The 23,598-nt window shown below is 43.5% G+C and overlaps 1 protein-coding gene across 1 annotated transcript in view; it reads left to right on the top strand.

The window, feature by feature from the left end:
• The window catches only part of nox5 (NADPH oxidase, EF-hand calcium binding domain 5), a 107,906-nt gene that overhangs the window by 36,920 nt on the left and 47,388 nt on the right, over nucleotides 1-23,598 (top strand). The window contains exons 2-8 of the mRNA XM_038813555.1: nucleotides 127-250; nucleotides 3,010-3,160; nucleotides 6,155-6,365; nucleotides 12,423-12,660; nucleotides 15,214-15,367; nucleotides 16,785-16,960; nucleotides 19,498-19,680. Of these exons, the coding sequence (XP_038669483.1) occupies nucleotides 127-250; nucleotides 3,010-3,160; nucleotides 6,155-6,365; nucleotides 12,423-12,660; nucleotides 15,214-15,367; nucleotides 16,785-16,960; nucleotides 19,498-19,680 (1,237 nt within the window). The remainder of the gene's footprint in view (nucleotides 1-126; nucleotides 251-3,009; nucleotides 3,161-6,154; nucleotides 6,366-12,422; nucleotides 12,661-15,213; nucleotides 15,368-16,784; nucleotides 16,961-19,497; nucleotides 19,681-23,598) is intronic.

The following is a 23,598-nucleotide window of genomic DNA, read 5'->3' on the forward strand; positions in this document are numbered from 1 at the left end:
AAGAAATGACTGAGGATAGCGCAATAAGACTGACCCTGGGGAAAGGGACAAGGTGGTTAACCCTTATCAGTTTTCCTTTTCGTAAATATAGATTCATTTTTTTAACATCATCTCTTTCCACTGCAGCACAATGAGTGTGGACGATGATGCCAACTGGTTGGAATGGGTAACCAAGCAGTTTGAAAATATTGCTGGTGAAGATAAAGAGATTAATTTGGAAGAATTCAAGACAGCACTCAAAGTAAAAGAGGCAAGCTTACCTTTTTAACATTTATAGAGAATATTTTATAATTGGCCTTTATAGTTAAATTTAAAATAGGTTAGCAGGGAAAATTTTCCTTTGTGTATTAAAAAGTGATGCAGTAGTGATTGGTAAAAAAACATGTTTGTGCTTTTGAAAATACAAATTACAAGCAGAGGAAATCTTCCTGGCTCCATGTATATTCATTATTAGATAATATGCACACCAATAGTTGCAGCCGGTATAATCTTAACTGTATATTATGCTAATTGAATTGTGTGTCTGGAGTATTTTGGAAACTATTCAAAAAGAATTGCCTATTTTGCTTGCAGCACTTATCAGGGGAGGCAGTGGTCAAGTGGTATTGTCGCTGGGCTAGTGACCCAGAGACATTCTCTGTGGACCCAGAGACATTCTCTGTGGACCCAGGTTCGAATCCCGCCACGACAGATGTCAAAATCTGAATTCAATAAAAATGTGGAATTAAGTCTAATGTTGATCATTGACGATTGTCATAAAAACCCATCTCGGGAAGCAAATCTGGCGTCCTTACCAGGTCTGGCCTACATGTGACTCCAGCGATGTGGTTGACACTCAAATACCCTCCGGGATGGGCAACAGATGCTGAATGAATAAAACAAATTTGAATGTGCGTAGAGGTTTGCTCAATGCTATACTGTCCTGCTGCAAACATCAGCCAACAGTGGGAAAATGCTTTACAAATTTTTATTTTAATATGCGCTGCCAGCAGACAGGATAAAGAAGGAATCATGGAATCATACAGAGGGAGTCCATTCTGGCCAGCGTTTCCATGCCACTTCTTTGAGTCCCAAACCCCCGCTCTCTTCCTCACAGATTTATTTCTTCATCAGTCGTTTAACCAATTACCTTTTGAAAGTTTCTATCGAATATGCCTCCACCGTAATTTCAGGCAGTGCATTCCGAGTCATCACAAGTCCCTCTGTAGTTCCCCCCCACCCCCCCCCCCCCCAACCCCCACCCTCCTCAGTAGCCAAAGTTCACAAACGTTTGACATTCCTGGGAGTGTAAACTTTTTCTTCCAATCTACTCCAACAAAGGCCTTCATAGTTTTAAACACCATTCAATCTCGCCTGGACCTTCTCAGCCCCAAGGAGAACATGTCCACCTCTCTCGTCCCTCCATCTAACTGAATAAAGAAATTAACTTGAATATCTATAGTTCCTTGCCATGTAATTGGGACATCCAAAGGCACTGAACAGTTAATGGATTACCGACAGTAGGATGACCTATGGGGAAATTTGCAAAACACCCAAATTTTAAAAAAGAAGATGAATTACCAGTTAATTTCCTTTTCACATGCATGGGCAAGTTGAAAGAAGAAAGTTGGCCAGGAAACTGGGTGAAGTCGTTCCTCAGCATCAACTAGCATTGTGGGATATTTTCCATCCAACAGGGAAGATGGTATATAGGGTAACTGCATCACACCACTGACCATACTGCATTGCATTTAATTGACAGCCAGAATTTGAAGGGCCACAATGGGGTTTGAACCCACAACTGTCTGATGTGAAGGCAAGAATGCCATTTATGGTCCCCAGCTAAGTTATCGTGGGTATTTCAAAAGTGTTTCTTCAATGTTAGGTGTGAACCTTGGCTCATTTGGTAGCTTTGTCACCTCCGCCTCTGAGGCCTGAGCCCATACGCCTGGCTGACCCTCCCGGCGCAGTATTGAGGGTGCGCTGTGCTGTCAGAGGTGCTGCTGTTTAATGAGATGTTAAACTGAGACCGAGCCTGTCTTCAGGCTACAGGGAAAGAGCCAAGACTTGCGCCTAAATAGTGGCTTTCGTGACCACTAGACATCATTAAGCACGTTACAGACACAGACGTATTTTTGAAGTGTAATAAAAGCAAAATACTGTGGACACTGGAAATGGGAAATTAAAACAGAAAATGCTGGCTAAACGCAGCAGGCCTGGTAGCATCTGTGGAGAGGGAAACACAGCCAACGTATCGAGTCCATATGACCCTGTAGAAGTTGACTCTGTTTCCCTCTCCACAGATGCTGCCAGACCTGTTGAGTTTGTCCAGCATTTTCTGCTTTTACTTTTGAAGTGTAGTCCTACTGATTCCAGGGATGGTGGGACTGTTCTATGAGGAAAGATTGACTAGGTTGGGATTGTTCTCGCCGGAGTTCAGAAGAATGAGGGGGGGGGGGGGATCTCATAGAGACTTATAAAATTGTAACAGGACTAGGCCGGGTAGATGCAGGGAAGATGTTCCCGATGGTGGGTGTGGCCAGAACCAGGGATCACAGTCTGAGGATTCAGGGTCAACCATTTCGGACAGAGATAAGGAGACATTTCTTCACCCAAAGAGTGAAGCCTGTGGAATTCATTACCACAGGAAGTAGTTGGTGCTAAAACATTGAATTAAAACATTGAACACACAATTAAGAGGCGGCTTGGGGTGAATGGGATCAAAGGCTATGGGGAGAAAGCAGGATTAGGCTATTGAGTTGGATGATCAGCCATGATGGTGATAAATGGCGGACCAGGCTTGAAGGGCCGAAAGGCCTCCTCCTGCTCCTATCTCCAAGTATCTATGTCACTGCTGTAATGTAGGAAATACAGCAAAGAGGGAGTGGAATCAATTGGGCAGCTCTTCCAATGAACTGGCACAGACACGATGGATGGAATGGCCTCTTTATGTCTTGTATAATTCTCGGAATGTGGTGTGCATCACCTGTGGAGGTGGACTAATACACTTCCTCTATCTCCCTTCCTCAGTCCTTCTTTGCTGAAAGGTTTTTCTCTCTGTTTGACTCTGACGCGAGTGGCAGTATAAGCTTGGATGAATTACTGGAGGCCCTGAACCTCCTCACTCATGGAAGTGAAACGGACAAACTGCGATTCCTTTTCCAAGTCTATGACGTTGATGGTAAGGTTACATTCCTACAGTGGCGTGCCTTTGACAGTGAAAGCAAATGAGAGTTTTGTTGCACACACAATGTAACGGGAATTCCAATACCAACTGCTATCAGTAAATTATGTTCTTGTTTCTTTCCTTTATTGACAGACTTAAGCAAGGAACCATAGTGTAATCACCCACACGGGACTTACGGGGTGGGAATGATTAGCTTTCCCGTGGTTCTCGCAGAGTATCAGGTCCCCGGCTGTCCAATCAGCTCTGTATAAAAGGCCGGCCAGTAAGGGGATGTACCAGGAAGTGTATTGTAAATAAATGTAGGATCTTTATTTCACTTGGTGTGAGCTCCCCGTGTCCTTCTTAAACATGCCACAGGAAACTACTACTTTTGTACAACTTGTCCCTATTTCCACATTTGAGAATCAGGATTGAGGAAGAGTAGATTGAGAATCAGTAATTGATCGAGCGTCAGGAAGAACAAGAGGAGAAAGAAATATCAATGCGAGTGAGAGAGAAACACATACACATAACACAGACATAACGGCTGTGACATATCGACAGACGTTGGACACTCATTAAGCAGAAAGGAGGATTGGCTATCAGATGACAAAGTTTCTCTTGCATCTTGCCGAGGAGCACTAGAGAGGTGGTATCGGAGACCACACCAGCTATGGGAGCAACACTTAAATATTCGGTGGACATAAATTATACGGCAACTCAAGTGTAATTAATGGGAAGAAAAAATGTGTTGATGGAGAACAAAGTGCTTTGGGAGTCATGTTTCAGTAAGGAAGGGAACTTGAATATACCATTTGAGATATGAGCTAACAGCGAGGCGAAGAATTGCAATGTTGTAAAAGGGGAAGTGTTGTAAGTAAGGGTGAAGCTATCAACAGGTGGTGTGGTAAATATTAGTTGGACATGGTGGAGATGTTGGGAATCTATGTTTTCGAAAAGAACAATGAATAAGGATTTCAAGGTGAAATGGCTACATTGGTCAAAGGACTCTCCCTCTTCCCCTAATTCATTACTGATTGAAAACAAAACAAATTGTGTACCATTTCCTGTTATAACTCAGGATCTCAAATATTGCACAATATCTGGGGGGGGGGGGGGTTAAATTCAACTCTGGCAAAATGGGTGGTATGGAAGTCAATGATAAGGGTTGATGGGCAATTGATCAGTGCTCCTCAGAATGTTTCTTGTCTCTCAGCCAGATTTTTATCCCGTAGTTGGATGAACATTTCAAGTCTTTACTTTGCATTATCACCGAACATCACTCTGATTTATTTCCTTGTATTTTCTGCTCTTTGTGACCTTGGTGATATCCTATACCTTGAACATTTGCTTAGATTTTCAACACAAGACAGTTTCTTTCTTACAGCTTGTAGTGGAAGAATTGTGGGATTACTGTCTTGTACCTCAAATTGTACATCTTCATTCTATTGTAAGGCCTATTTTAAACCCTCAGTGAGATTGCACCCCTTAATCCTTCCCAGGCAACCACTGATATATATGTATCCACCCAATGATCCCGATTAATGACTGCATACGCATTATTTTGACTGAAGTCATTTAAACTTCAATGAAGTTACTGTGAAAAGCCCCGAGTCGCCACATTCCGGCGCCTGTTCAGGGCAGCACGGTAGCATTGTGGATAGCATAATTGCTTCACAGCTCCAGGGTCGCAGGTTTGATCCCGGCTTGGGTCACTGTCTGTGTAGAGTCTGCACGTTCTCCCCGTGTGTGCGTGAGTTTCCTCCGGGTGCTCCGGTTTCCTCTCACAGTACAAAGATGTGCAGGTTAGGTGGATTGGCCATGCTAAATTGTCCTTAGTGTCCAAAATTGCCCTTAGTGTTGGGTGGGGTTACTGGGTTATGGGGATAGGGTGGAGGTGTTGACCTCGGGTGGGGTGCTCTTTCCAAGAGCCTGTGAAGACTCGATGGGCCGAGTGGCCTCCTTCTGCACTGTAAATTCTATGATAAACTTCTCAGGTAATTTGTGATGACTTCCAATTATCTAATGCTCCCCATATGACACCGAAATCCTGCTCTCATGGCCAATCAGTTTTGTCATAAACCTGAGTCATAATATTTTACTTATCAGCTTGCTTTGGTAGTCCAATAATTACAAAATGGAAACAGGCTGTTCAACCCAATTAGTGCACGCTGGTGATCTTAAACCATGGACTATAGTCCTCATCTCCTGTTCCCATACCTCTTATGTTTCAACCACCTGGCTCACCTCTTCTTGAATGTTGACATGATTTCTGCTTCAGTCAGAAACTCTCAAGGTGCCTACCACAGCCTCACAGCCCTAGGTGTAAAAATATTTCTTCACCTAAATCATCTGAAATGACAATTCCCGTACCAGCCTCCCCGGACAGGCGCCGGAATGTGGCGACTAGGGGCTTTTCACAGTAACTTTATTGAAGCCTACTCGTGACAATAAGCGATTTTCATTTCATTTTCATGTTATGTGTACATTTCTACTGCACTCTGAACATACTAAAATGTCCTCAGTGCACTTCACAAAAGAGTATTATCAAACAAAATTTGACACGAGCCACATAAGAGATAATGTAAGCTTGAGTAAACAGGTAGATTTTGAGAAGCAGCTAAAACGGGAGAGGTAGAGATTCAGAAAGGTTAAGGAAAGTAATTCCAGAGCTTAGGACCTTGGCAGCCGAAGGCACGCTTGCTAATGGTGGAGCAAAATAAAGCACGGATGCACCAGAGGCCAGAATTGAAGGAACATAGAGATCCTGGAAATGTATAGGGCTGGAGGAGGGTCACATGGCTCAGAAGAGGCAACGCCATTAAGCGATTTGAACATATGGGTGACATTTAATCTCGTATCCATGACCTTTTGTTCTAGAACCTTCAACAGCTGGAAACAATCTGTTTTTCTCTAACTTTAAACAGCTGTCTCAATTACCCTGTCATCTCCTCCATTCCAATGCAATTGGTGTGAATACTTACTATTGCTGTAAATATCAAATCATAGGCAGTGGATCCATAGACCCTGATGAGTTACGCATTGTCCTCAAATCCTGTTTACGAGAAAGTGCCATCTCATTACCCGAGGAGAAGCTTGATGACCTCACGATGGCACTTTTTGAATCTGCTGACAAAGACAACAGTGGTGCAATTACCTTTGAGGAGCTCAAGGAAGAGCTGGAGAACTTTCCAGAAGTAATGGACAACCTGACAATAAGGTAATGTCAGAAGAATGAATTTGATTTCAGTCCCAATGTCCTTGCCAGTCCCGAACCACACCACAAATTGCTTATAGTTTGGGCAATAAGCGGTGATGATGGCATAGGGGTAATGTCACTGGATTTGTAGGCCCAGGTTAATGCTCTGGGTTCATGGGTTCAAATCCCACCATGGCGGCTGGTGGAATTTAACTCAATTAATAAATCTGGAATATGAAGCTCGCCTCCGTAATAGTGACCATGGCAACCATCATCAGTTGTTGTAAGAACCCATTTGGTTCACCAATGTCCTTTAGGGAAGGAAATCTGCTGTTGTTGCCTGGTCTGGCTGACATGTGACTCCAGACCCAGAGTAATGCAGTTGACTCTTAATTATTCTCCGAAATGGCTCATCAAGCCATTCGGTTCCAGGGCAATTAGGGATGGGCAACAAAAAAGACTGACAAAGATGCAGCAAATGGAATTTGGCGTCGTAGGAGATGTGTTCCTGAGGTTGATGTTGGGGGGAAGAAGACACAGCTTGAACCTGAAATATTGCACGTTCAGTAACTGCCTGGTCCATTAGGGTTGCCAACTCTGGTTGATGTATTCCTGGAGGATTCATCACATGCTTCCCATCTCAAAGCATCCCAACCAATCAAACAGCCTTTTTCTCCTAGGGGTTGCTCATCTGAGTATCCTGAGAGTAATCTTTCAATTCTGGAGGGTTAGCAGCCCGGTGATCTAGTCAACCTTGAAAACTGGTCTGTCCCTAGTATAAACATTGTTGCTTTAAAAGCTCCAAAAACATGCACAGGCCCCTGAAACCAGTAACAGTGCCATCCCAGTGGGGAGCTCCCTAACTTTGCACAAACAAATGATTGAATCTGAGACCTCCCTGCATGAACTCAGAGCCAGAGTGGGGTCATTCAATTTGACCAGAAATATCCACTGGCTCCGTTAAGACTGAACCAAGTGGGAACAAAGGTGAAGTTTGTGCAGAAGCTCCCTATACCTGCTTGACATTCTTCAATTGCTTTCATCCAGTATTGTTTAATCAAGCGTTCGTGAGGAGCTATATTGTAAGCAAACGTGCAATGTCTTTGACAATTGAAACAGTTAATTATATTTATATATCCATGACAGAAAGAGCCTGAGATCGAAGTGCGTATGAAGCCCTCCTGGGGGTTATTATGGAGTTGTGTTTCGTTGGACTGTCAAATAATTATCCAAAAGCTTTAAGATGTTGAGGTGAAATTGCAAAGCTCTAACAGCAGCCACTTAAAGACTAATATTCAAATCAAATAGTCTTATGTGTAACACCTTATGTTACATTAATACTTTAAAGAGTAGACATGTCGACTTTTACATCACGGGAGTGGAGCCAGCTGGATGCATGGATTTTCCTCAGTCTGTGCTTCATTGGCATAAGGAAACCAAGGTTCCAGGAACAGATGTCTCCCTGAAAAAAATGTCTCTATGATTCTGCTACCAACGCCAGCGATCAGGTTTCTTTGATGTCAACAGATCCCCCATGTTGACTTTCTTGGATGGACCTTTCAGAGCCAAACAACGGTAATTCTACCAACCGTTCTGTACCCTACTCAAAGTTCTTTTCCATTTGCTTTGGGCAGGGTGTAGAACAGATGTTCAATCCGCTACCATCAGCTCTATGCCCAGTGGCATAAGTTAAAGCCTTCTGTTTTATTTTACAGAACAGGCATCGCCAGGAGAGTTTGTGATCCGAGTGGAAGACAGGGAGGTCTGGCAACCTGTCAGCAGCCTTGTTGTCCAATAAAAACAATTGCCCACAAACCTATCTGTATCGTGCCTCTGAGCATTGCCATGCACCAAGCGACTACCATTCATCAGAATTTGCAGGGGTGCATTACCTGACCGATTCTGTGTTAAAACGTTCACAAGGAGATTTAATACAAACACGTTCAGTGCTCACGCAGGAGCGGTGGCAATCGGAAAATACACCCTGTCATCCCTAATGACTTTGAAGTAAAGCTTTTAAAGCATTAGCAGGAAAGAATCAAATCATTCATATTACATTTCTTGGTCCATTATTTTAATGGAGGCTATAAGTGTGCGAGCACCTCTGTTAAAATACCAGGGGAAAGAAATCCATACAAATATGTTACGTGTTCACTAAGATAGGAGGCAACAACAGAAAATTTGATGTGGCAAGTGTGAACAACCATGAAACATTTCCCACAGCATAAGTAATTCCTGCAGTTCGAATGCTGTGTGTGGTACGTCTCCAGGTCATTGCCAATTAAGTTTTTTAAAAAAGCATACTTTTTTGATTGTTACAAAGGCAATCACAATGCAAACAGCCCAGGTAAATAAACTTTGCTAGTTTGCATTCGTCTACATTTTCCTCTTTGCTTATTATAGATACAGATACAAGGGAGGCTTGTTATGAGGAAGGGAGAGAAGGACGACACGGCGGCGCAGTGGCTAGCACTGCTGCCTCACGGCACCAAGGACCCGGGTTCGAATCCCAGCCCTGGGTCACTGTCCGTGTGGAGTTTGCACATTCTCCCCGTGTCTGTGTGGGTCTCATCCCTACAACCCAAAGATGTGCAGGTTAGGTGGATTGGATATGCTAAATTGTCCCTTAATAGGAAAAAAAATAATTAAGTACTCTAAATTATAAAAACAAATGAGGGAGGGAGGGCTGCATGTGTGAATCCTTTTATGAGTAGAAATACATTGAGGTATAACACAAAATCAGGCCATTCGGTCCATCTGGCCCATGCTGGTGTTTATGCTCCCATTCCCGTTCATCCAACTGTATCAACATAACCTGCTCGTGACAATAAGCAATTTTCATTTCATTTCATTTAGATAGTAAGCTTTTTTATTCTTCTTGCCAAAATAGACAATTTCATATTTTCCCACATTATACTCCATAACCTATCCCCAGCCTTTTGCAGTCTCCTTCTGTCCCCTGCACAATTTACTTTCCTCCCTATCTTTGCGTCTTCAGCAAATTTAGCAACCGTACCTTTGGTCTCTTCATCCAAATCATTTATATAAATTATCCCTGTGGCACACCACTTGTCACACACCCTGCCAACCATAAAATGATACAATGGGCCAAATAACCTCCTGCTGTGCTGTTAACCTCTAAATGAAAAAGACTGGGGATATTTAAAAAGCGTGCATTGAAAGAATCTGTGAAACTGAAATGTCTGGGAGTGATGTGGCGAATATTTGTGCTGGAGTTTGTTTTGAATGTGAGTCTTGAATGCAATTGATATTCAGTGCAATATACAGTAAGTGCAACACACTGGATGCCTTTGAGATAGAATGCTTCAGCGTCCTGAGTCCTAATCTCACGATAGGAAAGTTAAACAGGAAAACCTACTGCAGACCACACTATCAGTTCACATGCAGTGAGATTGACATCAGCCTTGGAAACCTAGAGTTAACACATCCCAGCCAGTGATGGGCAGTGTGATGTTCTTTGTGTTGCTTATTTCAAGATGGATGGCTTAGTGTTCACAAAGACCACAAAATGCGGGCAGCACGGTAGCATTGTGGATAGCACAATTCCTTCACAGCTCTAGAGTCCCAGGTTCGATTCCGGCTTGGGTCACTGTCTGTACAGAGTCTGCACATCCTCCCTGTGTGTGCGTGGGTTTCCTCCGGGTGCTCCGGTTTCCTCCCACAGTCAAAAGATGTGCAGGTTAGGTGGATTGGCCATGATAAATTGCCCTTAGTGTCCAAAATTGCCCTTAGTGTTGGGTGGGGTTACTGGGTTATGGGGATAGGATGGAGGTGTTAACCTTGGGTGGGGTGCTCTTTCCAGGAGCCGGTGCAGACTCAATGGGCCGAATGGCCTCCTTCTGCACTGTAAATTCTATGAAAATAGCTTTAATTTAAACAATGAATTTATGATTTTATTTACACTACTAAACTGGGATTCGACACGTAGTCCTAAAGAATACACAAAATTGATCAATAACATTTGACTACACTCATCTACTGCCAATCTCACTACTGGTATAAACTAGAATCTAACCTCTTCTGACCTTCACTAGTTATCTCCTGCACACACTCCTCCCCTAAGGTGCAGCATCACTGCCTTATATAGTTGTAACTGAAGCTCCCTCTCGTGGCTACTCTCGACACTACAGTAACCCTTGCAATGCTGATAGTTATGATAATACCGTGTGCGGACAATTCGCCGAAAGACAATTAGCCAACAGACAGTTGGCCGACAGACAATTGACAGACAGGACAATTGACAGACAGGACAATTGGCCGACACTTATTAAAAATAAAAGAATAAAAAATATTATTTATTAAGGATTATTAAAAAAACTATTCATTTATATAAAAAAAGACAGGAACAGTCTATTAAAAACTCTTACATACAATTATGTGCACATGCATGTAAAAATTGCAACCCATCTTCAGCATTGTAGTTGAGTACAAGTTTTTGGAGTCTTTCCTTGAGGCGAATGTATTTTTTGTTTTCCCTTGCCGCATCAGCCCCTGATAATGCCTGTTCTATTATAATTTCAGTGCTTGACTGTTCAATCCTAAGCTTCTGAATTAATTTGGATAAATTAGGGTGATGGACATTGACTCTTCTACTGAAGGCGTGGTGCCACCCTTCTAGCCAGTTGTTAGTTTTTGGGAGATCACTGAGAACTCTGGAGTGACACGACCATAAATAAATGTCAAATATTGGGCGTCGACGTCTACCGCGTTGCATGATTCCTACCCATGTACACTCGAAATAAGACAGGAACTGCTCCAAAATTTCATCTGTTTGTGCATCTAAAGAATGAAGAAATTGTTCAAACAAAACAGCAACATCATCAGGTGGTACGAAAGCTATCGCTTGCAGCTGTTTTATAATGAAAGCATTTTCTCAGTCACTGTACCACCACGTTTGTAAACCTGTAGTCTGTATCTTGCGCCATAAACACTGGCCAAAGTGAAAAAAACAACCATACACAGAAACGTGAGGAAAATGTTTTTTGATGCTGTTTATAGCTGCTTTCTCAAAGTCCACTGTAATAGACGTCACATTTAAATTCCTTCCTTCTGTAATGAATTTAAATATTAAATCATAATTCTCTTCACTTTTACTGTTTGTTACACAATAAAGTAGTGGCACTGTTTTACGTTCACAAATTAGTGCATGGATCGTGTATAGCTGCTTACCCAAAGGTGCAGAGTCAAAAGTCCCGTCACAAAACCACTCGGTTTTCTTGGATAAAATTTCCAAATTTTTCAACGTACCAAATATAGAAACATCTTCATTTTCATAGAGTAAAAAATCATCACCTCTTGGAGTCTTATATAGTTCTTCCTCACTTATTACTGGTCTTTTTCGTCGCACCATACACTTGAGAGAGTCCTTTTTTGGTAATACTCCGACAATGGTCAAGGGGATATCGGACGTTACATTATCAATGATAGAGCTTGGCAATTGTTCAGATTGTGCAGCAAGATGTTTTATTCCTTCTTTAACTTTTGAAGCTTGATTTTCAATAGGTGTTGGCGGATGCGAGTGTTCAGAAGATGTTCTGCTAATTACGTCATCGATCCTTGACATTCTTGCGTTGCAGACTTTACGATTTGCGCATCTCCAATAAGTCTTTGATTCCCTGGTTTTGTCAATAATATAGGCGTATCCCTCGAACAGAAGCTTTTTGCCTCCTCGCTCCGTTTTGACAAACTCCATGATAGATACTGAAGGGCTTTGAATAAAAAAAAGCAGTTTGAGAATTTGGTCTTGAAATTCATTTACAAATAGCCTAAGTAGTTTAGTAAAACGACCCTAACAATAAATAGTTTAGTATAACAATTTTAGAAATAAGTAATTAAATATAACAATTGTTGAAGTACGTAATTTAGTATAACTATTTTAAGCGGGTTCCCTGTCGACTAATTGTCCTATCGGCCAATTGTCCTGTCTGTGAATTGTCCTGTCTGTCAATTGTCTGTCGGCTAATTGTCTTTCGGCCAATTGTCTTTCGGCCAATTGTCCTACTACCGATAATACCACAGGCGGGAGCTAATTCGATAACATTTTTTCTCTCTCTACAGTGCAGCCAACTGGCTAAAGCCACCGACTACAGAGAAATATACGAGGCAGACCCCACGGTACCTGACGCCAGCTTACTGGCATAACAATAGCCGCAAGCTGCTCTTCATGTGTTGTTACATCCTCGTCAACATCTTCCTTTTCACGTTCGCTGCCATGGAACACACCAGCTTTGGTGGGTGGGTTATGTTGGCAAAAGGTTGTGGGCAGTGTCTTAACTTCAACTGCACCTTCATTGGGGTGAGTGCTGATACACAGTCCCATTGTAACTAAATCTTTCGACAGCGAATTTACATTGGGAAGGATTTGCTTGCTAGTTCAGCAAGTTCATATGCAACCTAGTGAGTCACACAGAGCAGGAAGGTTCTGATGTTTAATCCGTGTTAAGTTCATTACAGCCAGACTGCCTGTAGATCTGCAGTACTGACAATAGAGTAGAAAGTCAGTCAGGGTTCCTGTCCCTGAGTGCTCTCTATACACTGCTCCTGGGGTTGACAGGTGAGGATGGGTTTACGCATGCCTGGATTCTCCCCCCTAACACCCACAGTTGAATCATCTGCTGGCTCCCAGGAGGTGGTCATTATGATTTTGAACAATTGTGCAAAATGAGAAACTGAAAATGGAAATGTAAACAGGAGAAAACATGTTAGAGGCGACTGATGTGGTACCACCCAAAGTCAAAATCAACCCCCCACCGTCTTTCTTCACATATGAAGAATGCCAATTTGAAGGCCGAAATCCCACCTCCCCAGCATTGGTAAATGCTTTAATCGAGGCGTTCAAAATCATGGAAAGTTTTCATACGTGGTTAAGCACCAAAGGTGGCCATTCAGTCCATTGTGTTCCTGCTAGCCGGATGCAGGAGCAACTCAGCTTGCTCCACTCACCCACCCTTTCCCCCTAGTCCTGCAAATCTTTTCTCTCCAGATAATTGCCCAGTTTCCTTTTGAAAGCTACAATTGGATCTGCCCCATCACAGTCTCAGGCAGTGCAACCCAGATCCTAAACAAATGCTGCATCAAAACGGTTTTGCCTTATGTCGCAGCTGTGTTCTTTTACCAGTCGCCTCAAATCAGGGTACTTTAGTTCTCGACCCATCCGCCGATGGGAACCGTTTTTCTCTATCTACTCTTCCCAGGCTCCTATCGATTTTGAGCTGGTGAAGGAAATTTGATAGAATAAATATGGCAAAGCTGTTTCTGCACGACATAAGCATGTTGGTCAATTGACAAGTGAGATGAGGCGAGTTTATTTTACACAATAATTTCTTATGCTCTGGAATCCGTAGGCTGAAGGTAGTGGAAGCAGATTCAATATTACATTTCAAAAGGGAATTGGACATGTATTTGAAGGGGGATCATTTGTAAGGTCAGGGTGAAAGTTCAGGAGGGTGGGATTATTTGGATAGCTCTTTCAAAGACCTGACATGATTGCCAAGTGGCCACATTCTGCAACGTGTCATTCTAAGGCACGAACATTGAGGACATTGGCCAAAGGAGGAAAAAAATTCAAATGAAAAGCTGTGGCTGAAGGGGTATAATATTCAAGGTTTCATGAGTTCTACTTCTTTATAAACCCAGTTGAAACATTGCACCATTGGTAGCGAAGCCAAGCAAAATTAGGCTCTTCCACTTTGGAGGAATGTCAAATCGTACCAGTCTGACATACCTCTTTTTTTTTTTATAAATTTAGAATATCCAATTCATTTTTTCCAATTAAGGGGCAATTTAACGTGGCCAATCCACCTAACCTGCACATCTTTGGGTTGTGGGGGTGAAACCCACGCAGACACGGGGAGAATGTGCAAACTCCTCACAGACAGTGACCCAGGGCCGGGATTCGAACCCGGGTCCTCAGCGCCGTAGGCAGCAATGCTAACCACTGTGCCACCATGCCGCCCCGTCTGACATACCTCTTGATCAACTGGAGAGAATTGTTGGCAGGAGTGGATCATGTGCCTGCCCACTTTGGACATAGCTCATGATCCAGAATTAAACAGAAAGAAAATATCATTCCTAACTAAATAGGGCAGTTGACGTTGAATCTGATGGGAATTCATGGTATTATTGATTGATTGATTGATATTTAGGGGCTGGTTTAGTACAGTAGGCTAAACAGCTGGCTTGTAATGCAGTACAAGACCAGCAGCGTGGGTTCAATTCCCGTACTGGCCTCCCTGAACAGGAGCCGGAATGTGGCGACTAGGGGCTTTTCACAGTAACTTCATTGAAGCCTACTTGTGACAATAAGTGATTATTATTATTATGTACCAAAGTACAGTGAAAAGTATTTTTCTGTGGCCAATGGAATGTACACAGTATGTACATAGTAGACAAAGGAATAATCAACAGAGTACATTGACAAATGGCACATTTTGTAGTTTGTATTGACAACACATCAACAAATGCTTGCTATTGTTTTCGTCCTGCCTCTTGCTATCGCCTTCATCTGATGCCACCACTATATCCTGTTCCTTTCTCTCTCACGATCGTCTAGCTTCCCCTTAAATGCATCGATGTTAGTAGCCTAAACTATTCCTTGCGACATCGGATTCTACTCTCTGGTTGATGATGTTTCTCCTGAATTCCCCTATTAGGTTCATTTAGTGACCATCTTACATTTATGGCCAATGGTTCTGGTCTACTCTGCAAGCGGAAACATTGAACAGAAACAAAAGATTTTGAGTAGCACCTCGGAACACATTTGTGTCATGATGATTGTTCCTGTTATTATCTGGGTTACAGGAATTTCAGATTATTTTAGCCAAACCTTCATTGCTTTTCCATCTTAAAGGTCCTCATGCTGCGCCGATGTCTGACCTGGTTAAGAGCAACCTGGGTGGTGCGAGTCCTGCCTTTGGACCAACATGTACTCTTGCACCAGCTGGTGGGATTTGCCATTTTTGGACTGAGCGTTGTCCATGCATTTGCACATGTTGTGAACTTTGGTAAGTTCAAACAAAGTGACGGATTTGCACATTAAAGCATCTTCTTTGTAAGATAAGAAAGTGTTTTCAATCAGTTTTTTGACAGCGGGCTTGAAGATCAGGATTTTGTTGGAAGAGAACTGTTAAACTATCAGCATGATTTGATTTTAGGAGCATAAACAATGGGAGCAGGGATAAGCCAAACAGCCCCTTGAGCCTGCCCCGCCATTGAATAAGACCATAGCTGACCGTCGATCTCTAATCCACTCTACTGCCTGATCCACAGATTGCTTGATTTCCTGAGAGTCTAAAAGCTATTGATCTCAGCCTTCAATCTACTCAAAGACTGAACATCCACATCCCTCAGGGATAGACAATCCCTCTGGGTTGCTGATATCCTGCCCCGTCTGGCGAAGACAGATGGGCAGGAGAGAGTGATATGAGTGCGCTGGACTGGTATTTAAATATGTCGCTGGGACCTTCGAACCAATTTGTTGAGGGTGGGCGGACAAATCAGTTGCCAGCCCGCCAGAAGAGTTGGAGAGAAACTTTTCTGTGCATAATTATTGAGGTTCCCAGTACAGAATCTGGTGCGGGATCTCGCCATTCTGATTGGTGGGATAAGCACCACCAGAGCCACCCATCACCACACTTACTCTCAAAGTGGGAGAATTCCGCTCCATCTCTCTGGTAGCTTTCCCGATGAGAATACAAATTCCCAAATTTGTCCGTAACAGCAACCAGAGCTCGGTTCGCTCAGTTGCCTGGATGGCTGGTTTGTAAATTCAGAGCGACGCCAACAGCACAAGTTCAATTCCCGTAGCGACTGAAGCCTTCTCAACCTTGTCTCTCACCTGACGTGTGGTGACTCTCAGGTTAAATCACCAGCAATCAGCTCTCAAAGGGGTGAGCAGTCTGTAGATCTCTGGGCCTGAGGAGACATTTAATGCCTTTAACATCATAACACGTCCCAAGTTGTTTAACAGGGACATTGTCAAATGAAACTTGACACTAAGGGGCATTAGGGAAGATGAGCAAAACCTTAGTGGAAAATTTAGATTTTAAGGAGTCTCTTAAAAAAGGAGACTTGGGTGGGGATTCCAAAGCTTAAAATCTGAAGACACAGCTCTTGGAAGTGAAGCAATGAAACGGATGCTTCAGTGACTGGAACTGGAGGGTCACAATGATCCCAGAGAGTGGAAGAGGTGACAGGATACAGTCATGACCAACCCAACACTACCTCTACTCCATTAATTACCCTGGTGTCAATGCTCAACACGCGCCTACTTCCCCCTTCCCTGCCTCCCCCCAACAACCCAATCGACAAATCCTTCCATTCTCTTTCACCTTGTCTCGCTTCCCCTGAAATGTATCCACGCTAATTGCCATGACTACTGCAAGAGATAGCAAGTTTATTGAGATTTATATCATTTTGCAGCGAAATTGACTCAGAATGTTGGGACCTACCAGCTGTGGGAGTATCTCCTTACAACAAGACCAGGGATTGGTTGGATTTATGGATTGGCATCCGTTACTGGAGTAATCTTGCAGCTCCTGATCGTTTTGATGTTAATCTGTTCAAGTACGTTTGTTCGCCGGAGTGGACACTTTGAGGTATCAGAAACGATAGTCGGTATTCTCTCGAATTTAGTTTGATAATCGCGTATAATGATTTGGTTATTGATGTCAGACCACTAAATCAAGTCAATTCAAGGTCAGAAGGACCTTACTGTTTCACTTCCTATCCATGGTTCCCATTACATTCGGGCCATTATTACATCGGCCCAGGTGCTTTGAACTCACCCTTCCATTGTGGCACGTTGTGTGAGCTAGCAAAGGTCCCAGAGCCACTAACCCTTCTGTTCAAGCAGTCTTGTTTTTCCAGCATCCTGGGGCATTAACAAACACACTCTTTCCCTGGACTAAAACAATAACAGATAACTCCTTGACGAGCACTGATCTAATCCAGACTGCACTTATTTCTTGTTAGTGAATTGCAAGGGAATGTTTGAGGGCAAGTTATTTGTTGTGGCAAATAAAGACCAACACTGAAGAGAAGTTTGCAGTCTTTGTGTATCTCCGAGTGTCTCCCCCTTTTGTCCCTAAATCTAGACTTTGCACCCCAGATACTGCTTGTTTTAACTACTCTTTAAAATTATGTGCTGACGTTGGACACTTTGCCTGCATATCTGATTGTGAGCATAGCTAGGTGACTACAGGGAATGAGCATTGTATGAGCGGGAAAACAACTTGAGCAACATGCGATAAGTAACAAAAATCCTAGGATGGCTCTTCCTCAGAAAATTTAACTGACTATCTACTACCCCTTTCCCATTCCTCTCTTTCTAACTAACCCCACTAGCATTGTGGTCAGCACAATTGCTTCACAGCTCCAGGGTCCCAGGTTCGATTTCCGACTTGGGTCACTGTCTGTGCGGAGTCTGCACATCCTCCCTGTGTCTGTGTGGGTTTCCTCCGGGTGCTCCGGTTTCCTCCCACGGTCCAAAGTTGTGCGGGTTAGGTGGATTGGCCATGATAAATTGCCCTTAGTGTCCAAAATTGCCCTTAGTGTTGGGTGGGGTTACTGGATTATGGGGATAGGGTGGGGTTGTGAACTTGGGTAGGGTGCTCTTTCCAAGAGCCGGTGCAGACTCGATGGGCCGAATGGCCTCCTTCTGCACAGTAAATTCTATGTCTATATCTATATATGTTCACACACACACACAGACTGACAACAGAGAGGGGAAAGGGTGGGTGGAAAGGGTATGAAAATATTGTTAAAACTATTAGGATAAGGATCTCTGATGCACTGGGATGACTTCCAGTCAATGTCTTTCTGAAGTTTAAGTTTTCAATTTGATACTTCTTCCTTCTAGGCTTGAGATGGTTTTCTCTGGCAAGGTTGTCTACCTTCTCTGCTCACTCAGCATCATTTCAGGTTCACAGCAAAGGATGTGCCAGGCACTCATATATTTCTTAAACGTTATGTGGGTGTCTGCCCCCACCACCTTTTCAGGCAGTGACTCCTCCCACCCTATGGGTGAAAATGTTTACCCCACATCCCCTCTAAAACTTACTTTAAATCCTTGATCCCTCCACCAAGGGGGAAACATTAGTTCCTGTCTACTCTACCTTTGCCCCTCATAATTTTATACATTATTATTATTAACCAACATTTTATGTTCCAGCGTAACCTCCCTGCTCTGAAATCTATGCCTCAGCTAATAAAGGCAAGTATGCCGTATGCCTTCTTAACCACTTTATCCACCTGCTCTGCTACCTTAAGGGACCGGTACACCAAGCTCCCTCTGATCCTTGGTGCTTCTGTCAAGTTCTCTCAGAAAGCGTCACGCAGGAACCAATCATTGGCCATTGTCAGGCAGAACACTGCTCCTGGCAAACCCACTGGTTGCCAGTTAACCAATCGAACCAACTCCCTCCAAAACTGCTTCCTGAGATCCACCTGGTGCTGAAGAATCTGGCCTTGCCTCTCCCAACCACAAAACCTGGGAGCACAGTGTCCTGACAAGCAGGCTGTTTCAACCATGAGTCTTCTGCTTATAGGCACATCCCGATTATGGGTCCATGGACAAATATGATAAAATAAAATAAAAGAAATGGGAACACAGGAGATAAATAGGAAGGACTCTTACAGTATAATACAGAGGAGCTGTGCAAAATGATTGTTATTGTCTGTTACAGATGCTAATTGTGTTGTGCAGATTGTACAATCCTTGCATTATGCAGGTATTAGGTTTTTAGATTTAGATGTATTGTCACGTGTACCGAGGTACATGGAAAAGTATTGTTCTGTGTACAGTCCGGACAGATCCTTCCATACATGAAAAACATGGGACATATGATAAATACACAATGTAAATACATAGACATGGACATCGGGTGAAGCATTTTGCAAGACGTTGCAGAATAATGTGAGCTCTGAACAATCTTTGTAAAGTCTGGTACCACTGGACTACTGCCTGTAGTAATGGTGTGTATACTTACTGTGATTGACAGGTTTTGCCCAGTATTCACCAATCAGTACTCATTGTCTGCATGACCTGTTGACTGGAGGTCTCTTGGTGCTGAATTAGGTTCTATTCTTTGAACTATAAAAGTTACTAACCCCATCCCAAATTCCTCTCTTCCAGGTGTTTTATTGGACCCACTTGAGCTATATATGGGTCTGGGCTCTGTTAATCCTTCACGGTTCCAACTTCTGGAAGTGGTTTGTGCTCTCGGGATTCTTGTTCCTGACAGAGAAAATAGTCGGAATCGCAGTTTCGCGAATTGGTGCCACTCAGGTCGTGGAGGTCAACCTGCTGCCATCTAAGGTGGGCAATATTCCAGAGAGCGTTCATACTGGCCACGGAATGGACGGATTGACAGATGGAAGGTCCTTTCTTTAAATGGATCATGTGGCCATTGCTCCACGAGACAAAATGCTGTGGATTCAAATCTGTAAAAGAAACAAAGAAATGTTGGAAATACTCTGCAACTGATGAGAGCAACATAGAAAATAGGAGCAGGGGGAGCCCATTCGGCCCTTTGAGCCTGCTCCCCCATTTGTTATGATCATCCAACTCAATAGCCTTGTCCCGCTTTCCCCCCATATCCTTTGATCCCCTTCGCCCTAACTGCTATATCTAACTGCTTCTTGAAAACATGCAATGCTTTAGCCTCAACTACTTCCTGTGGTAATGAATTCCACAGGCTCACCACTCCCTGGGTGAAGAAATTGCTCCTCATCTCTGGCTTAAATGGTCGACCTTGTATCCTCAGACTGTGACCCCTGCTTCTGGATACATCCACCAGAGGGATCATCCTTCCTGCATCTACCCCGTCTAGTCCTGTTAGAATTTTATAGGTTTCTATGAGAATCCCCTCATTCTTCTGAACTCCAGTGAATACAATCCTGAGCGATTCAATCTCTCCTCGTACGTCAGTCCCGCCATCCCAGGATAGATCATCTCAGCCTGAAACGCTAACCCTGTTTCTCTCTACAGATGCTTCTTGATTATCTCATCCCTTCTACTCTTTTCAACCTAGGTAATATGGGACCTGGAGCTGCATTTGAGCTCTCACTAAAGAAGATAGACAGACAAAGTGATGTAGCCTCCTGTTTCAACATGGGAAAGTTGCTTAACTTGACTGGGATTTAAATCTCTGCCTTTACTGGCCAATTCTTTTTGGTGAAGCTTTGAAGTGGATCTCTCCATGATTGAGGATTTTTCCATTTGAGGGAGGGAGTAAAATATCATCTATAAATATGAAGTAGATTCGATGAGCTGACTGACCTACTTCTGCTCCTATATCTTATGATCTTCTAATCAGACAGCCTGTAGTAGAATCTCAATTCAGTCTCCTAGCTGAAGATAGGTGCTGGGAAATGGTGGTAAGGGGTCTAGAGCAAGCAAAATTCATATCATCGTCCGGCCAACCGTGTGCCAAGATTTAAAATGATTGCCTTATTCAGCAGTTGGTATGATAAATGTACAAAGTAGACATGTCCCCTCCATTAACAAGAGTGGTACCGCCAAATCTAGACCCCCCTGCGTGTCTAGAGGAATACAGGGGAAGATCAAACTGAAAAAGAAAGCGTACAATAGGCATAAAGAACTAAGCACTGCAGATAGCCTAGACAAGTATAGGAAGTACAGGGGCAAAGTCACAAAGGAAACAGGGAAATCAAAGCAAGGACATGAAGAAAGATTAGCAAGTAAAGGTAAAGAAACCCAAAGATGTCTTTCCAATATATTAATGGTAAAAGGTTAGTTAAAGAAAAAGTGGGACTGGCATGGACAAGATGGGCCAAATGGCCTCCTTCAGTGCTGTACCTTTTCTATGGTTCTATGGTCTGTTGAGCAGGTAGCGTATTGTCTCTGGGCCAGGTATTTGTGTCTTGGTTGTCAGTCCAGTTCAATAATGAGGATTGATAAACAGTGAATGGATATTCGCCGAATTATGCAGTTATTGTCTGGTACAGGTGCTCATTGTGTTTTGCAAATTATATAATGCTGACTTGTGAAGGTATTAAGGTATGACTGTTTTATTGTGTTGCTGTAGTTCAGTGCAAACACTAATTGCCATGAGAGGTCACGGATATAGATTGAGAGGCGATAGATCTAGAACTGAGATGAGGAGGAACTACTTCCCGCAGAGGGTGGTGAATTTGTGGAACTCGCTGCCCCATAGTGCAGTGGAATCTGACTCATTAAATAGTTTCAAGAAGGAGATAGATACATTTCTGATTTTAAAAGATGGGTTAAAGGGATTTGAGCAAAAGGTGGGGATGTGGATTTGAGACCAGGAAGAGATCAGCCATGATCTGATTGAATGGCAGAGCAGGCTCGAAGGGATGAATTGGCTACTTCTGCTCCTAGATCCGATGATCCTCGCCCTTAAGTACAAGCTTCAATTAGCACCAGCTGCTCTCAATTCACTCTGAAGCTGCTCCTGGTTTACTCTCAAAGGGATTTGAATTTCAAACATTGTCAAGGGAGAGAAATGTTAAAGTAATTCACTGTGTGGAGCAGTGTTCTTCAAACTTTTTTTCCGGGGACCCATTTTTACCAACCGGCCAACCTTTGGGACCCAATTCGGCCGACCTTCGCGACCCACGCTGGCCGACCATCGCGACCCACGCCGGCCGATCTGTGCAACCCACCATTTTCTCTTACCTTGTTTGCCGCTGACAAAAATGGAGGAAATGGTTTTGTGTCCTTTTGGCCCTCATACATGCTCCTCCAATGGAACCTGTTAGATGAAGGTGAAGCTTTCCTGTGTCGGAAAGTATGGAGTCTCCATCTGTCTAAAGTTCTGCATTTTTTTCCTGTAAAATTTTATCAAATAAACCCCCCCCCCCCGAACTTGTAAAAAAAAAGTAAAATGAGTAAAATAAATGAAAAAAAATGAATAAAACACCCACGAAATTGTAAGAAAAAAATAAAATGAATAAAATAAATGAAAAAAATAAAACTTAAATGAATAAAATAAATGAATAAATGAATAAAAACCACTACAGAACTTGTAAAACAAAAAGCTGCAACCGTTTAAAAAAAAAAGCAGCTGCATTGCGCATGCACGCACGATGATCGGCGCGCATGCGCAATGCGGGCAAATATTTTTTTTACATGTTTGCGGCCGCTTGCAGCCGGCGTTATGAAAAGCCAGCTGCTGCGCGAGGATCGCGAACGCCGTGGAAAACGGCTCCGCAACCCTCCCGACACCCGCCCACGACCCACCTGCGGGTCACGCCCCTGACTTTGAAGAACACTGGTGTGGAACACTTTGAAACATTTTGATGTTGATAAGCCATCTTATAAGAATACATATTTTAAAAAATTTACTCATATGGTTTATGTTAATCTAACATTGGCTCAGCCAAGGGATTCGCTGAAGCAATTGTGACCCGGCAGTTACTGACTCCGGCTAGTTACTGACTCCATCCCCCTGCCTGGCAACTGTCTGGGGCTCTACCAGACTCTTCAAACTTTTGTCTCATGTTTGACCCCCAAGTTGAGCTTTCGACCACCTAAGTGCAAGTTGTTATCCCCATGGGCAATTTTTCTGAAGAGGGATATCGCATTTGTCCTGCTGCTTGTTCACGTTCTCTCTCCAGTTAAAACGCTTCTTCCCACTTTTCCATGCGCTAGGTTGCTGCTGGCCCTTCAAACTGCCCCAGACCTGCCCCAGCAATGACTTTCCTGTTGTACTCCCTGCTGAGGCACTACCAAGAGCCTGAGGAAAAAGAATCCAAATTAGGTTGACCACAGGAAATTAAATGACGTCGGTGAAGAAAGGTTGACCGTGAACAACCAGCCTCACTATGTCAGCCCAGTGTGATGCCAGGACCAGATCTTTAGCTCTGCCAGGGCCGAGTTCAAAGGCAAGCAGGTGTGGAATTCTATGCTACCAGCCACCATTCCAGTTCCCCGGCTGTATCTTGTCCTTGGGGGCATTTTCCCTCAAGACAGGATACGGGGAGCAGCAGGGCCAACAGGCCACAACAGCGGGGAGGCCTAGGGGCCCACCTTGCCTGCCAGAGTATAGCAGAGACAGGTTCTCTCTCCACAGTGGTGACCCAGCAGCAAAGGCCATTTTTAATTGAAAGTTTGAAAACGTTGGGGTCACTTGACCTGGGGGGGGGGGGGGGGGGGTCACAGGTCAGATAGCACATGTAAATGTGAGTTGAAACCAGGCTGCACAGTGACTCCATTCTGAAGACCCCTCCCCCACTTACCTGCGATAGC

This window comes from Scyliorhinus canicula, chromosome 12, assembly GCF_902713615.1.
Source record: "Scyliorhinus canicula chromosome 12, sScyCan1.1, whole genome shotgun sequence".
Taxonomy (NCBI): domain Eukaryota; kingdom Metazoa; phylum Chordata; class Chondrichthyes; order Carcharhiniformes; family Scyliorhinidae; genus Scyliorhinus; species Scyliorhinus canicula.